Raw genomic sequence first — 16168 nt, 5'->3', positions numbered from 1 at the left:
AGAGCTGCGGCGCCATCCAGCCCCAGGGTCACCTTCCATGGAGCTGCAACAAGAGGAAATTCAGCGAAGACAAATGCCAAATGTAACACTTCGGAAGGAAAAATCAAATGCCCAGCTACAAAACAGGGCCTAGGTGGTGGTGCTGCTGGAAAGGATCCGGGGGTCACTGCGGCTCACCAATTGACTGTGAGTCAATGTGATGAAGTTGTGAAAAGGGCTAAAATCCTTCTGGGGTGTGTTAACAGGAGTGTCACCCGTAAGGCACGGGAGGTCATTGTCCTGCTCTGCTCGGCACAGGTGAGGCCTCAGCTGGAGTCCTGTGCCCAGTTCTGGGCACCCACTTTGGAGAGAGTCCAGAGAAGAGCAACAGAAATGGTAAAAGGTTTAGAAAACCTGACCTGTGAGGACGGGTTAAATACACTGGGCATGTTTCGTCTGGAGACAAGAGACTGAATGAGCGACCTGGTATCAGTCTTCAGATCTGTTAAGGGCCGTTATAAAGAGGATGGATCAGTTGTTCTCCATGTCCACTGAAGGCGGGACATGAAGTAAGGGGCATCATCTGCAGCAAGGGAGGTTTAGGTTAAATGGCTGGAGCTTTCGGACTCTAAGGGTGCTTAAGCTCTGGAACAGACAGCCGTGGGAGGCTGTGGAATCCCTTTCCTCGGGCAAACCCGTCACGGCTGGTCTAGGTTTACTTGGTCCAGCCACAGCGCAGGGGCTAGACTGGATGGGCTCTCGGGGTCCCTTCCAGCCCTACGTTTCTGTGATTCTATGCTGGGCCTCATGTCAGGGCTTTTCTCCCTTTCCCATACCGGGCCCCCAGCCCCATGCATGCTGAGCCAGGAGTGACGGGCAAGTGGAGAAGCCTTGACTGAGTCTTGGTGTGTTCAGTCCCAGCTCCCAGGGAAGTGGGTAGCAAGACAACACTGCCTGCTGGTTGGGCTGGGTCTATCTGCATGAGGGGGAGCCCCAGGGGCGGGCTGGCTGACTGACTGATGGAGGGAGCCCTGTGGCTGTGTACTTATGGGAAGTGTGAGTGAGGCAAGGGGACAGGAGTGAACCCAGGACCAGCCCCAGGGAAGCCAGGCAACAGGGCTCCTCTGTGGCCCCGGCAGGGAGAGGAGACATTGTGCCCTCCCCTAATGCGAGAGGTTATGGCTCAGTGGTGAGCAATTCTGAGAGAGGGCTCTGCTGTCCTGCACCCCGGCCCATCTCCCCTTCCTGCTCAGCTGCATGGCCAGTCTCTGAACCTTCATCCCCGTACCATGGGCCAAACTCTGCTCTCCTGCAGCGCCAACCAGGGTCTGTTCCCAGGGGCCCCTGAGAGCAGGATGTGGTTCAGTCCTGCACCTAGCCCCAGTGCACGGTACCTCTCACCCCAGCACCTCTGCCCTAGTGTGTCCGCTCTGCTTGTGCTGCTCAGCGGGAAGCCCAGAGAGCCCCAGTGCTGCAAAGCTTGGCTTGGAAGTGATCCCCAGCCTCCTCTCCAACCCCCGTGCATCCAGGCCCCGGCGTGGCACGAACAGCCTCTCAGGAAGCAGCTTCTTCTCATCTCTCTGGGGAAAGGATTAGACCACCCAAGGGGTGAGTGGAATTTGTTAGACCCACAAAGAGGTCTCTTCTGGAGTGGGGGCATTCCTCTCCTCCTGGCTCCATGGGGAGGTAACTGGCTAGTCACCCACATAGGCTCACTGCCCATCTTGGACAGAGATCAGCTGGCTTTGTTGCTACTGAAGAGGGAGTGTTAGACTGGCGATGGAAGGAACATGCTCTCTCGTACTATGAGCACTGGAATTGCCACAGGCTCAGGACAATGGTCCACTGGGTCCTTTCTCCAGCAGCAGCCAGTCCTAGCTGCTAGAGGAAGGGGTCAGCCCTCCCCTGATGGAGCGCTACAGACTATCCTGTCCCTGGGGAAGTTTCTTTCTGAGCTCTGCCACTTTAGGGCTGATATGCCCTGTAACACAAGGGTTATATCCCTTATGAATAGCTATTGTCTCTGAGGTAACTGCAGCTGTTCCCACTGTCAATATCAATGCTTAATCCCTTTTCCAGTCCTGAGAAATCCTTGGACTCAGTAACTGTCTAGTAGCTGTGAGTTCCACATGCTAATCATACATAGTATTTAAAATATTTTGTTTTAGCTGTTTGAAATGCGTCGCCTTATTTATTCAGATAGCCCTTGTGCTACTGGATAACTAGAAGCATCCACTTTCTCTTCTCAACCTGGTACATTATTGGATATTTCCTTTCTTATTCAACTCCTCTCTCAAATGACACTCCTAATTTCTCCTCCCTTAGAAAGCTTTCTGGTTGTTCCTGCTGCCCTTCGCTAGATGCTATACATGTGCCCGCACAGTGTGTGAGATACAGAGAGGCAGGTAGGTGATCTGAATGGCACAGGCTATCCCTGGACAGGAGGATTTGGAAAATGACATTACAATATTTGCAGAATTATTCTCAATCCCTTTCTACTTACATTTAAATGTCGTTTGCTTTTTTGCCCCCTGTCTTGGTTGAGCAGATGTTTTTACTGACCCGGTCACAATGATGGCCAGGGCTTTTTTTCTGAGCAGCTACAGTTAATTTGGATCCTGGCCATGTGGATGACTTAATCTGAATACAAGTCCTAGAGGTGGTGCCAGACCAGGAACACTTTATCCAAATCCCCATGAGCTGCATGGGCTGGTTCACACGGAATCAGGAGCCTTTGCAAAGCCAAACCAGAGCCCATCTCTGCTGCACCTGGGGCACAGAAGTTCCAAGTAGCGCACAGGCAAGGAGCCAGCGTTACAAACCTTTTATTTGTCAAAAGACAGAAAAATAGACATAGGGTGCTGTGTACAAACGAGTCCTGGCCTGGGCCCTGTAGTGTCAACACATAGTCGGGGTACAACACACATGCTACCAACGCACAGCCCCGGGAGAGGCGAGGCCCCGGGTCTGTGCTGGGAGAGCAGCAGGTGCCCAGCTGGGCTAAGCCGGGTGGAGAAGGCAGGTCCATTCTGCGCAGGCCGGCCGCTCCCCAGAAACCAGTTGCCTCAACTCCCTGAGATACGTATGGTCAAAGTTCTGGGCTGCTACCAGCCCCCCACCCCCTGGCCCAGGGCTGACTTGCCACGGGCTCCTGGGGTGGAGCAGAGGGCAGGGTTGATCCAAGACAGGGTCCCCAGTGGGGAGGTTACAGAGCAAAGTCAGCCTGCTGTAGTCACAGAACAAGACTGGGGGGAGGGGGAGCAGGCTGCACGGCATGATAGTGCAAAGACCTCATAGCACCCCCACCCCTGCTGGGACTCACTCTCTGTACCGCCACCACCCCTGGGAAGTGAACAGCTTGGGCAGGGGCTTTATTTGCTCATTGCCAGGAGCCCAAGGGCTGTGCCTGGCAAATGGGGCAGGTTGTAGCCGCCCTCCCTGCTAGCACAGAGCTGTGCCCCACTCCAGCATAGTGTGCCCCCTTCTCCTCTGATTCAGGGGGAGCACTGCATACTGGGACTTGTAGTCTGTATGGGCTACAGCTACACAGGGAAGGGGAGGTGGTCGTGGGCACCCCACAGGGCTCCACAGGCTGCATCCAGCTCCTGGGCTCTGATCTGACATGACCTTGGAACCCTCCCCACCCCCGTCTTGTTCTCGCTCCCACCCAGCTGCATCCCTCTCTACCGCAGCAGACGGCAGCCCTTTCTCTGCTCTGCCCATTAGCGTCTCTACCCTCCAAGCTCCACGGAGCCACTGCCCTGGCTGCAGCAAAGCTCAGTTCCCAGGTGACACAATACAAGGAGCTCCTCAAACGCCCTCCCATACCTGCTGTCCTCCTGCCCTCTGGGAAAGGGCTCCCCTCCCCCCCCAGACACACACTTCAGGAAGCTGGTATCAGAACTCAGCCCCCTCTGCACCCATCCTGCTCCTACACAGACACAGGGACTGGTGCAGAACCCAGAGACGCCAGGGCCTGCCTCAGTTCCCTGGCCACTCCCTGCCTCCAGAGCCCTATGTCTGAGAATGGGAATCGCACCATCCCTCTGGGAGGGCACTGCTGGTGATCAGAGTCTGAACAAGTTCTTTGGCACAAGTAAGTGGGAGCCCCCAAGACCAGGGCACACTGGAAGCTTGTTCCCATTTAGTCCCATCCGCCCTGAATCGCCGTGTCAGGCTAAGGCACTTTCCTGCTCTGCAGGATTCAGACACGCGCCTGGACAACCACAGCTCCCCCTCTGAGGCACTTGGGTTTGCAAGTCCTGGCTCTGGGCCCTGCTGGGGCCACCACAGCATTACCCGGATCTGAGCAGCAACCCCCCTTAGACAAACAGTCACCAGCCCCACTTCGCCTGGGGCATCCGACAGTCTAAGGTTCCCTGGGGGCATGGAGGGCCCCTTCGCTAATGCATCCTTGGGGATCCTCTGAATGCTTAACTGTGCAGATTTTCCTCCTCCTCCTGGCTCCAGGTGTCTGGCACAACTTGCTCCAGCCCCTGCTCCCCAGAGGGGTTTGTGCACAAGTCCTCTGAGGCAGCACCACTGCTCGCTAGCCAGGGGTGGAGCAAAATCTCACGAGCCGTCAGTCTCTCAGACGGGGTCTTGCGCAGGAGGCATTGGACAAGGCACCTGGCCTTGGGGGAGAGGCCATCCGGGATGGAGAAGACCCCCCGGCGGATCTTGCTGAAGAGCATGGCAGGCTCAGTGTCCTGGAAGGGGTATCGCCCCACCAGCATGGTGTAGAGCACCACACCCAGGCTCCACACATCAGCCGCCTTCCCTGAGTAAGAGTTCTTGGAGCTGAGGATCTCCGGGCCCACGTATGCCGGGCAGCCATGCTTGTCCGACAGAGAGTCATCTGGGCCGCTCAGAAGACAGGCGTCCTCCAGGTTCTCCAGCACCAGCTTTGTCCTGCAGAGAAAGAGGGAAATTAATCCCAGTTAATCATCAGCTGCAACCCAACCGTGCTAGGTAGGTAGGCCACAAAGCTAGACCCCAGGAGTCCTGACTCCCAGACAGCAGCTCTTAGCATGAGACAATGGTACTGCCCCAGAGAACTAGGTGGGAACTAACTTCTTAAGTGACCAAGACAGGGATTGGAGGGAGGTGCCATCGGAGGCGGCTTTAAAGCTAAGCCCTGGCGGCTCTGCAAGGATACAAAGGTCTGAATTCCCTGCAGCACAAGCAGACCTCTGTGGAGCTATGCAAGGAATAGGGCCCAGAATGAAAGCTGAAGCCAGAATGACCCTGAGCTACACCCTAGGGGTCTGTTAGCTCACTGCCATGCCGCTGTGATCAGTGGCCCTGTGGACACAAAACATGAAGCCCCAGGAGCTTCCGCAATGTGCAGGGGGCACGTGGGCTCAGCCTGGCTGGAGAAGCAGGTTTTGAATGGAAGTGGGGCTCAGGAATCCCGCCCTCCACTAGCACTAATAAGCTGCTGTCTCTTCCCCTGGCTTTCCTGGGGTCAGACAGCTGGTGTCCAGCAAGGCTGCCACAGCCGCACACATGGAGAGTTCATTCCAGAGCTTCAACTGGGCTCTGCACAACAATCATATTGACATGGAAAATGCACTGAGCTCCCATGCACTGGACCCAGGAGTCCTGCTCCCCATCAAGCCCGCTGCGGGGCCCCTGATGCTGAAGGGCTAAACTGGACGCCAACCCTCACCTCTCCCTGTCCACGAAGAGGAACTTGCGGAGTTTGAGGTCTCGGAGGATGACCCCGTGGTTATGGCAGTGGGCGACCGCTTCAGCCATCTGCTTGAAGAGCCTAGCAGCCTCTCTCTCGGGTAGCTGCTTGCAGCAGCGGACGTGGCTGTGCATGTCACCTCTGCCAGGCTGGAAGAAGATGTAGACATTCTGGTCCCCTTGGATCACCTCAGCAACCTGGGCCACGTTGGGGTGGGGCGAGAGGTGCCTATAAGGGGCCAGCGTCTCTGGGTAATTCCTTGCCGGATAAACCTAAAAGAGGAACGACACTGGGCATGAGGGAAAGCACCCCGGAAAGAAAGGCAAGGGGATGGCGCGGGCCGGGCTGTTCACAGGCCTTAAGGCAATCGCTCCCTCCTGTCTACAGTTCTGCTGCCTCAAGGGATCTAGGGCTCCGTCTAACCGGGGGCAGGAGGTCTCCGATCTGCCCATACCTCACTCTCCTGTGCCATGCTGGTCAAGCGTTCTTAAAAAGAACAGGAGGACTTGTGGCACCTTAGAGACTAACAAATTTATTTGAGCACAAGCTTTCGTGAGCTACAGCTCACTTCATCGGATGCAGACTAACACGGCTGCTACTCTGAAAGGGGCTCTTAAATTTCACAATGTAGCCACCAGGGGGCAGCACTGCTTAGGAGGAACGTGAGGCACAAGGAGAGGGGACGCATGGACCAGGAACCCACTATCCTGGTACGGGTCTCGTATCTTCCCTGCCCAGCAGCAGAGGACACAAGTCCGTCCATCCCCTGTCCACTCGTGGAAGTCCAATTCTCTCCCACGCCCAACAGGCTGGAAGGGAGCTGATAAACCTGAGGGGGACCCCAGCTGGGGATGGAGAAACTTTCCAAACAAACCCCTTGCCAATGCTGTTCTCTGCAGCCAGAGCCCATGCTGGCTCTGAGGCCCACCTGCCCTTTGCCAGTCTAACAGACCAGTGCCAGAGGGGCTTGCACAGGTGGCCCCAGAAAGCACAGCATACCACTGCACAGGTGTCCCCAGAGAGCTGCCCCCAGGGGGCTCCCCACAGTGGGCATCTCCACCAGTGCATGAAGTGCCATGGCATTTCCCCATAAACAGTCTGAATCCCACAGACTTCCCCAGGGCACATAATCTCCAGTAACACCCGGCTCTGTTTCCTTGCAGAGACTGGCACCAGAAACCCTGCTGTACCTTGCAGCTGTACTCCGTCTCCGTGTGCCTGTGCACAGCCCTGTAGGAGTGGCCCTCTTCCCTGGGCTCCAGAAGGATGTAAGGTCCAATCTGCAAGACCCTGGAGTCCTGGTCCACGGCACAAGGTGGCTGTGCAAGGGGCTGCAGGCATGGGGTGAGTCCTGATACTGGACCCAACCGGGGACGCTTGGGCTTTGAGGCCTCTGAATCAGGGGTATCCTCGAAGTACAGCCGTTTCTTCCTGAGTGGAGACGCCACAGGGATCACCTGAACGTTTCGACTCATCTGCAGAACAAGACGATGGAAGGGTTGCATCAAGATGCAGCTGCAGAGCGACACTAGTCGCTTCAAGAAAGAAAACCCAGGAAATCCCTGCTCTGCCGGCACCTCCATCTCCTTCGAACAGAGCTGCTCTGGCAACACAGGTTTGTTTTCCAGCATGCGGAGAGCACCCCAGCTCCGGGTCCATACAGACATATACTGGGTGGGGCTACTACCTGCCATGCGCTGTAGTTAGCTCTTGGTTTCCAGTTTTACAGCCTTAAGTATTCAGTTTGTATCAAATGCAGATGGGAGTGTGCTAATAAAGTTGCAGATGATAGAAAGCTGGGAGGTATTGCCAATTCAGAGAAGGATCGGGATATTATACAGGAGGATCTGGATGACCTTGTAAACTGGAGTAATAGTAATAGGATGAAATTTAATAGTGAGAAGTGTAAGGTTATGCATTCAGGGATTAAAAACAAGAATTTTAGTTATAAGCTGGGGACACATCAATTAGAAGTAACGGAGGAGGAGAAGGACCTTGGAGTATTGGTTGATCATAGGATGACTATGAGCTGCCAATGTGATATGGCTGTGAAAAAAGCTAATGCGGTTTTGGGATGCATCAGGAGAGGCATTTCCAGTAGGGATAAGGAGGTTTTAGTACCATTATACAAGGCACTGGTGAGACCTCACCTGGATTACTGTGTGCAGTTCTGATCTCCCATGTTTAAAAAGGATTAATTCAAACTGGAGCAGGTACAGAGAAGGGCTACTAGGATGATCCGAGGAATGGAAAACTTGTCTTATGAAAGGAGACTTAAGGAGCTTGGCTTGTTTAGCCTAACTAAAAGAAGGTTGAGGGGAGATATGATTGCTCTCTATAAATATATCAGAGGAATAAATACAGGAGAGGGAGAGGAATTATTTAAGCTCAGCACCAATGTGGACACAAGAACAAATGGGTATAAACTGGCCACCAGGAAGTTTAGACTTGAAATTAGACGAAGGTTTTTAACCATCAGAGGAGTGAAGTTTTGGAATAGCCTTCCAAGGGAAGCAGTGGGGGCAAAAGATCTATCTGGCTTTAAGATTCTACTCGATAAGTTTATGGAGGAGATGGTATGATGGGATAATGTGATTTTAGTAATTAATTGCTCTTTAAATATTCAGGGTAAATAGGCCTAATCCCCTGATATGGGATATTAGATGGATGGGATCCGAGTTACCCAGGAAAGAATTTTCTGTAGTATCTGGCTGGTGAATCTTGCCCATATGCTCAGGGATTAGCTGATTGACATATTTGGGGTCGGGAAGGCATTTTGGGGTTGGGAAGGCAGATTGGAAGAGGCCCTGAAGGTTTTTCGCCTTCCTCCGTAGCTTGGGGCACAGGTTACTTGATGGAGGCTTCTCTGCTCCTTGAAGTCTTTAAACCACGATTTAAGGACTTCAATAGCTCAGACATAGGTGAGGTTTTTCGTAGGAGTGGGTGGGTGGGATTCTGTGGCCTGCGCTGTGCAGGAGGTTGGACTAGATGATCAGAATGGTCCCTTCTGACCTTAGTATCTATGAATCTATAATAAGACAGTCTGCACAAACCTGGGCTAAAAGCACCTGCTTCAACTCCCCAAGAAGGATATTTGTGCCACCCTGCTATCAAGGAAGACCTAGGCATTCAGAACAGCTGGTTCTGATTAACTATAATTACTACAGTGAATAGAAGAAAGCCCTAAGTTAAGCCTGAGTTCACCCAAAGCCAACAGAGAAGTATTTCTGTCGAAAACTTGCCACCCGCTGACGTCCTGTCCAAAGCAGTAAAGGCTCCAGCCAGCCAGCACCAGCGGGTACGTGTCTGAGGAGGATGTGTTTGTGCATTCACGTCTGATGATGTAATGATACGGTCTCATAGAGTAACAATGGTGAGTGTGTGTCATGATAGCATGGGTTTGTCTCTCCCATAGTGTAACAATATGTCTCTCATGTGTCTCATAGTGTAACAATGATGGGTGAGTGTGTGTGTGTGTGTGTGTGTGTGTGTGTGTCAGTGTCAAATCAGTATCATGACGGTGTCTCTCTCTGTGTAATAAGGATGAATGGGTGTGTTTAATAGGGCAATAATGGGGCTGAGTGCATGTGTGTGTCTCCATGTGATAACAGTGGTGAGTGCATGTCCGTGTCATGCTAGTGAGCGTGTGTGTCTCACAGTATAACAACGGTGGTGAGTGCGTGTCTACTGATGGTGGGGGGTGAGCCTGCAGGACAAGTACTGAAGAGAGCCCCCCTCCCCCCCCAACAGCCAGGTGAGGCCGGCAGCCTGCACCGGGCCTTGGCTGCTCTAGGGGGCAGCCTGGCGCCGTTTTCCACCCTCCCAGCCGGCGCTGCACCGTCCTGCTGCGGCTGAGTCACGGCTGCCAACGGGGGTCCGGGCGCCCCCTTCCCCGCAGCGCCGGGCACCCCGCAACGCCGGCTACATACCCCCATAACACTGTGCACCCCGAGCCCGGCACCCCCCTGCTCCCCAACACCGGGCACCCCCCTTCCCCACAGCACTGGGCACCCCCCCACAGCACTGGACACACACACCCCACTACACAGGGCACCCCCCCTTCCCGGCAATACCAGCTACATCCCCCTATAACACTGGACACCCCGAGCCCGGCACCCCCCTGCTCCCCAACACTGGACAATCGCCCCCCCCCCGCCTGGCCCAGGCCAGCCAAACACACCCTCGCTCCTACCCCGTGCGCACTGCCCCGAGGCCAGGGGCACCCACGGGTGGCGCTCGCCTTCGGCCGCCAGCAGCGGGCTGGCTGCTCTCGGGACCCCGCAGCCTGAGCCCCCGGGTAGCCCCAGCCCCAATCCCGGCGCAGAATGGCCCCGCTTGCTGGCCCGATCCCGGGGGGCCGGGGCGGCTCCCCGCAAAGCCCGGCCGAGTGGAACCGGAGCGCGGCCCGAGGGGGACCCCCGCCCGGGGAGCAGGGCGCTGTACCTTCAGGGGGCGGGCGGGGGAGAGGCTCGGGACTGGCTGCCGGTCGGGAGCGACCCCCGCAGGCCGATCCCGGAGGATCCTGCTCCCGGAGTCTCAGACGCCCCGATCCGCCATTGTCCCGGGCTGCTCTGCTCCGGGGGTCCTGCCCCGAGCCCCGGCCGGGGGGCGATCGATGGGCAGCGGCTCGTCTCCGTGCGGATGCGGCTGGCGCCTTGTTCGCGGGACTCGCTCCGATTGCCCCGGGGAGGCTCACATCGCCCGGCCCCCCGGCTCCGCCTCCCAGATCCCGGCGGATGAGGTAAAGCGGAGCTAATCTTAGCTTCCCCACTGCCGCGCTCCTCTCCCGGCGCCTTCCCTCCGGCTGCCGGCGCGGCTGATGCTGGACTCACTCCGGATTGCAACATGCGCGGGCCGGACCCGCCCCGCCGCTTTCCCTGCCGTGACGACACGCGGAGGTTCACACTCGCCCTAAACCCTCCGCCGGGTGGCATTGCGCCACGCCCAGGCTCGAATTACTCAGACCCGCGTCCGGTTGCGGTATGATGACACCGGCCCTGGCGGCTCCCCTCGCCCGCCCCCGGCTCCTAGAATCAGAGGGGCACCCCCAGCTCTGGCTGGCGTTGTGTCCTGGTTGTTGGAGCGGCTTGGTGGCTGGTTTCAAAGCAAAATACCAGGGATGGGTGCTAGTCGGGCCTCTAGAAAACTCTGGGCCGGGGGGAGCGGGGAGACAGGGCCATGTCTGCCCACAGCACTGCCCTGTATACAGGCAGATCAGTATATTACAGCCCAGACATTCAGTAGTGATCCCCTCTCTGCCCCTCCTCCTGCACCTATGCAAAATGAGCTTAAATGTGAATGCCCCCCCTTCCCCATTGCCCTGCACTTTGCACTGCTGTTTGCACTGGTGCAAGGCTGCTGTGACAGACTGCTGGTCTGCCTGCACCCACTTGTGGAACCGACTCCCCAAAACCGAGGGCAGTGAGGAGACGGGTCTCGTGAGACACTTCCATGCAGCAGCAGATAACTGTCCTGCACCTGAGAGGTCTCCAAGTTGATTTGCACATCCGATTATCCTGATTGTGCCCCCCTCACCACCATGCTGAACGTGTGCACCAAACTGGACCTGCAGTTCTACAGCTGCAACCCGGAAAGCGGGTCCTGTGCCCCTGGAGGCAGTGCACTGGCCTGCCCCTGCCCTTTGCACCTCCTCTGCCTACCCCTAGCCACTGGATGTTGGCAGGGCGGACTCACGAGCCGCTCATGCCACCCCCCGCAGGTGAAGCAGGGAAGGGTGGGAGCAGTGGCGTTATCCAGCCAGCAGCGCACTGAGCTGACAAGCGCTGAGTGTCAGGGGAAGGGGAGGCCTGGCTCCAAGGAGCTGCACAATTCATGCCACAGCGCAGAGCAGCTGAAGGTGAATCGGAGCAGGCACATCCCGCCAAGCCCCGTCTTTCCCTTTCTAATCATTTTCCAGGCTTGCCACCTGGCAAAGCCACTGGAGCCCTGAGCTTCTGCTCCCAGCCAGCCTCCCAGATCCCAGCCTTCCACTTTAGTTGTGCTGACAAGCCATAATCCCTATGGTGAGCTGGCCCGGCAGTGCAAGTCACTGTTTATGGCACTACACTAGGGCATAGGTTGCTGAAACTTGTTTATGGCCAGTTTATCCCGGTTGTTCTTGTGCCAGCATTGCCCTTTAGCTTAAATGGCTCTTCTCACTCCTGGTGTTTAGCCCGGATGTATTTGTAGAGAGCGGTCAGATCCCTGCTTGGCCTTCATTTTACTAGGCGAACCAAGCCAAGCTCTCTTAGTCTTCTCTCAGACCATAGGCCCCCAATCCCCTGACCATCCCAGGAGCACCTGCCCCAGTCTGAATTCGTCTTGCTTGAACATGGGGGCCCAGGACTGCAGACAGGATTCCAGCTGAGGCAGAATGCATTGACCTGGATTGGAATCTGGCCAGAACGCCAGGGCAAACCCTCTGACTTTTGTTGAGAGTCTTCTTGGGAGGGATTCTTAAGAACCCTAAGTGCTCAGTGCCTTGGGTTTACATCTCATGTCAAGGCAAGATCAAACTGAATTGGCGGAAGGAGAGACTCCTATCCTCTGCTGACAGCAACCTTGTTTCTCTTTTGATAAGGCGAAGCTGTTAGGTCTGTTACCGGGCACCCTGCCATGAGAGGTGCAGAAGTCGCTCACAGGGAAGGAACTGGTAGCTAGCTCTCAGAGACTGCTGCACCTGCCCTATAGGATGAGCGTTGTTATGATCTTTATTTGTAGAATGCCAAGCAGGGCTTTGGAGCTGTGCTCCGGTTCTGCTCCAGCTCCAGGCAAAAGCCTGCAGCTCCACTGCTCCGGAGCTGCTCCACGCTCCAGCTCTGGGTTCCGCTCCAAAGCCAAGTAAATGCAAGGAACTTGGACCCAGAGCTGACCAGCCCATCCAAGCACTACAGAAAACGCTGTGGGTTAGTGTCGGCGGGCCCTGGACACCTGCTGGAATCTAGCTGAAAGCATTTGCTGGGATCATGGAATCACAGACAGAGCAGGATGAGACCTACCCAGTCAGCCCTGCGGATAGGGAGCCAGAGGAAACGTTCCCTTTCATTGTACAAAATAGATCTTTGTAGGTTTCATTCTGACTGTGCCACAATGGGAGGGAGACTCCATCTTTGTTTTCCAATCCCATTCACTTAGTCCCTGGGACAGCAGGAGCTAGGGGCAGATGGGGAGAGAGAGCACATCTCAGCAACCATGCCAGTCGCCTACCAGATGACACTGCTGGGTTCCCATCCCATGCTCCTGGTTTGGGGGGCTGCGGTACTGTGCATATAAAGTAGAGAGTGCAAAGCAGGGGGATGCAGTGTGTGTTCGGGGGTCCACAAATCCCTGCCAACTTCATGGAAAAACCTTCAAGGGTAGATTTAAAATACCCACAGTGGAAGAGCTGTGCAAGGCACTTCCCTGACGTGGGGGCCGTGTGATCTTTGAGCGTTTCCTATATCGTGCAGTTCCTTTCAGAGGAATTTTGCCTCCATCCTGTACGGTTTGTTGTGATGAGCAGCAGCAAATGGCTCTGTTTCCTTCCGGAAATTTTCTGTGGAATACATGCTGAAAAATAGCAAGCATAATTAGCAAGAGCTGAGCTGATCCTGGAGTCAGGGCTTTGGGGAGCCCCGAACCCTGGTTGCAAATGCTCCATTGGGCAACAGACCCTTTGACAGTTTCAGTGCAGGGGTCAGTCTCCATCATGATCAAAGTGCCACAAGCTTCCCTACTAGGACTGGTGTTGGTTAGGGTGTTTGTTAATGAAATGGGAAAGGGGGGAGCAGTGTGGTGGCAACATATGCAGATGACCTAAATTTATTTAGCTTAGACAAGATCCAAGAAGGTGGTGAGTTCCAGAGGAACAGGAAAGGAGCCAGCATATTCCCAGTGAGGTAGGAAAGAACTGAGAGAGATTCATCTTTAAAAGAGAGGGTACATACTAGAGTGTGTAAGAATTGGGCAGTATCCCTTTAAATAGTTGGTGAGCCTTCTAGTGGCCCTCACTGTGTTCTTTTGTTTTAGAGCCTCCAGAAACCAGGCAGACAGCAGGATGCCCATTTGCATATATTTAGTGAACCCAGTTATTTGGGACCCAGCTGCGCCCTGGTGGGTTCTCCATATTGATTTGGTTGTGCAAAGAGCAACAGATGCCACGTGTGCCTTTAAGGAGCAGGGCAGCACATGACCATGGCCTTGCCATACAAAAGGTAGCCTGCTCAGTTCGGGGATGTCTCTAGGGGAGGGTGGATGGATCGGCCTGTGGGTGCTGGAGGCTGGTTGGGGACCTGGAGGAGCTCACTTTGGGGGAGGGGGGTAATTGTGGGGTGTCTCTGAGAGGCACCTCATCAGTGTCTGCCTATCTTACACTGTGTCCATCATTGTGGTCTCTGAGCAGATTCCAGGCTTTGGGGGGTTGGCTGACAGATGAGTGCTTTGGGGGCCTTGGCACCAGGTGCCACCCCAACAACCTGAAAGTGTCCCCTCTCCTGCTGCTCATGTGCCTATTTGCGCTTATTGCTGTGCCCATCCCTGGCACTGCCAGTGCCACTGGTGCTCGGCCCCCCAACCTGTCTCTCCCTGTGAGTACCACCCGTCCCGTCAGGCCCCTGTTTGCCTTTGTTCTACACAGGCTTGGCAAGATTCCAGTTGTTGTTGCTATAAATGACTGCCACCAGCTGTTAACCAATGACGTGAATTTAGCTCTTATCTCAAGGCAGTTGCTGTGGGGTTGCAAAGGGGCGTCGTGCTGTAATGCGTCCCCCTGGCCTTAGGGGAGAAGCACGTGGGAGATATTAACACTAAAGTCTAAGGGAAAGTTTCCTGCTTGAGTCAAGTGCGGTATGACATGGAGACTAGATCATGACCACTAACTAGGGTGAAAAGAAAAGGAGTACTTGTGGCACCTTAGAGACTAACAAATTTATTAGAGCATAAGCTTTCATGAGCTACAGCTCACTTCATCGGATGCATCTGGTGGAAAAAACAGAGGAGAGATTTATATACACACACACAGAGAACATGAAACAATGGGTTTATCATACACACTGTAAGGAGAGTGATCACTTAAGATAAGCACTAGGGTGAAATCTCTCAAGCAGCTTTCCTAGGGATGAGAGAAATTATCGGCTGGCTAGAGCTGGTCACCAACTAAAAGCTGAACGTACTTACAGTGGGAGCTTTGGGGATATTTTAGCACAATCCCTTACTAACGTTTGCCATTCTCCTGGCTTTGGAGGATTTCAGAGTACTTTACAATGAGGAAGTTTCTATCCCCATTTAACAACTAGGTAAACTGAGGCATGGGGTGAGAAAGGGACGTGCCTAAGCTCGCACAGCTGGTCAGCAGCAGAGCTAGGAATAGAACCCATGTCTTCTTTTCACCTGCTCTAGACAATGCCATAAGTAACAATCTGGCTAAGTCTCCAAGAGAAATGAGCCGAACACATCCCAGGATTGGAATAGCAACACTTGGCACAGTACATGAATGAGGTACTCAGTGAAGAAGGGGAATGATACTTTGCCCATGGGACAGCTGGGGAAAGGGAGGCACAGAGTCAGGAAGTGACTTGCCCAGAGCCAGGAACAGAACCCGGGAGCCCTGTCCCCAGCCCAGTTGGTAGCTGAGCTGGGATGAGCTATGCAAGTGCCTGGCTCCCAGACCCATACTCAGTCCACTAGACCATGCTGCTGGCCATGGGAAGAACAGGGCTGCCACTGTGCTGGGGCAGACAGGCCATCCTCCATCACCTACGCCACGGTAACCCCGTGGAATAATAGGCCTAAAGATACAGCCATTCCAGCACTCGAGGTCTCACGCTCCCAGCACAACCCAATGCACAGCGGGTTAGTCATGAGGCTTCAGGAGCCAGTCTCCCAGCTGTGTACAGTGCAGCACCACCTCACTTACCCCTACCCCCCAGGGTCACCAGGGGTCTGGGCTCATGTCAGCTGCCTCTGACCCCGGATACTGTACGCCCATGCCCCTTTCAGCTGGCACAGTGTCAGCGCGAGGCTGTTCTCGGGGCACTTCTGGCTGGGAGAGTCTCCTCCGAGAGGGAATCCACGACCCCAGGAAGGTGAGCTGGAGGCAGAGTTGATCCTTATGAAGATGCAGTGAGCAGCCCTGGGTCAGAGCTGGCTCCCTCTCTCGCTCTGGGCTGGCCGAGTGATTAGCCCAGCTCCAGCAGGGATTGGGAGCATGCACTGTTGGGAAACTCGGACAGTACATCTTCGTCAGAGGAAAGAGTGCTGCTCAGACAGGCTCCTGGCTACCTGTCACACCCTGCGACTTCATAAACAGAGCCCTTTTCCTCCCACTGTCCGGCCCCTTCCTGCCATCCCATGGCTGTCAGACCTTCCAGAGATGGGGACTGGGAGGGAGGATGGCTTCCCATTTGATTCCCCCTCTGTCTTCCCACTACAGCTTCATCAAAGGCGCCTGGTCCAGCCAGGGTATTTTAAAGCCCTGGGGTGGTTGGTGGTTAGGCTGAAGTGGGTGAGACCTGTCATCAC

At 55.0% G+C, this 16168-nt stretch overlaps 1 protein-coding gene across 1 annotated transcript; it reads right to left on the bottom strand.

Annotated features, from left to right (window-relative positions):
* Window positions 1-2788: 2788 nt before the first annotated feature.
* TRIB3 (tribbles pseudokinase 3) lies at window positions 2789-10675 on the bottom strand. Its single transcript, XM_038370112.2, is given in 5 exon segments — window positions 2789-4890; window positions 5651-5943; window positions 6862-7146; window positions 10115-10162; window positions 10165-10675. Coding segments are annotated over 5 exon segments (1545 nt in total). The 5' UTR covers window positions 10606-10675; the 3' UTR covers window positions 2789-4412.
* Between the last annotated feature and the right edge of the window lie 5493 nt (window positions 10676-16168).

Source organism: Dermochelys coriacea, chromosome 13, assembly GCF_009764565.3.
Source record: "Dermochelys coriacea isolate rDerCor1 chromosome 13, rDerCor1.pri.v4, whole genome shotgun sequence".
NCBI lineage: Eukaryota > Metazoa > Chordata > Testudines > Dermochelyidae > Dermochelys > Dermochelys coriacea.
This window is presented reverse-complemented; position numbering and strand designations above follow the sequence as displayed.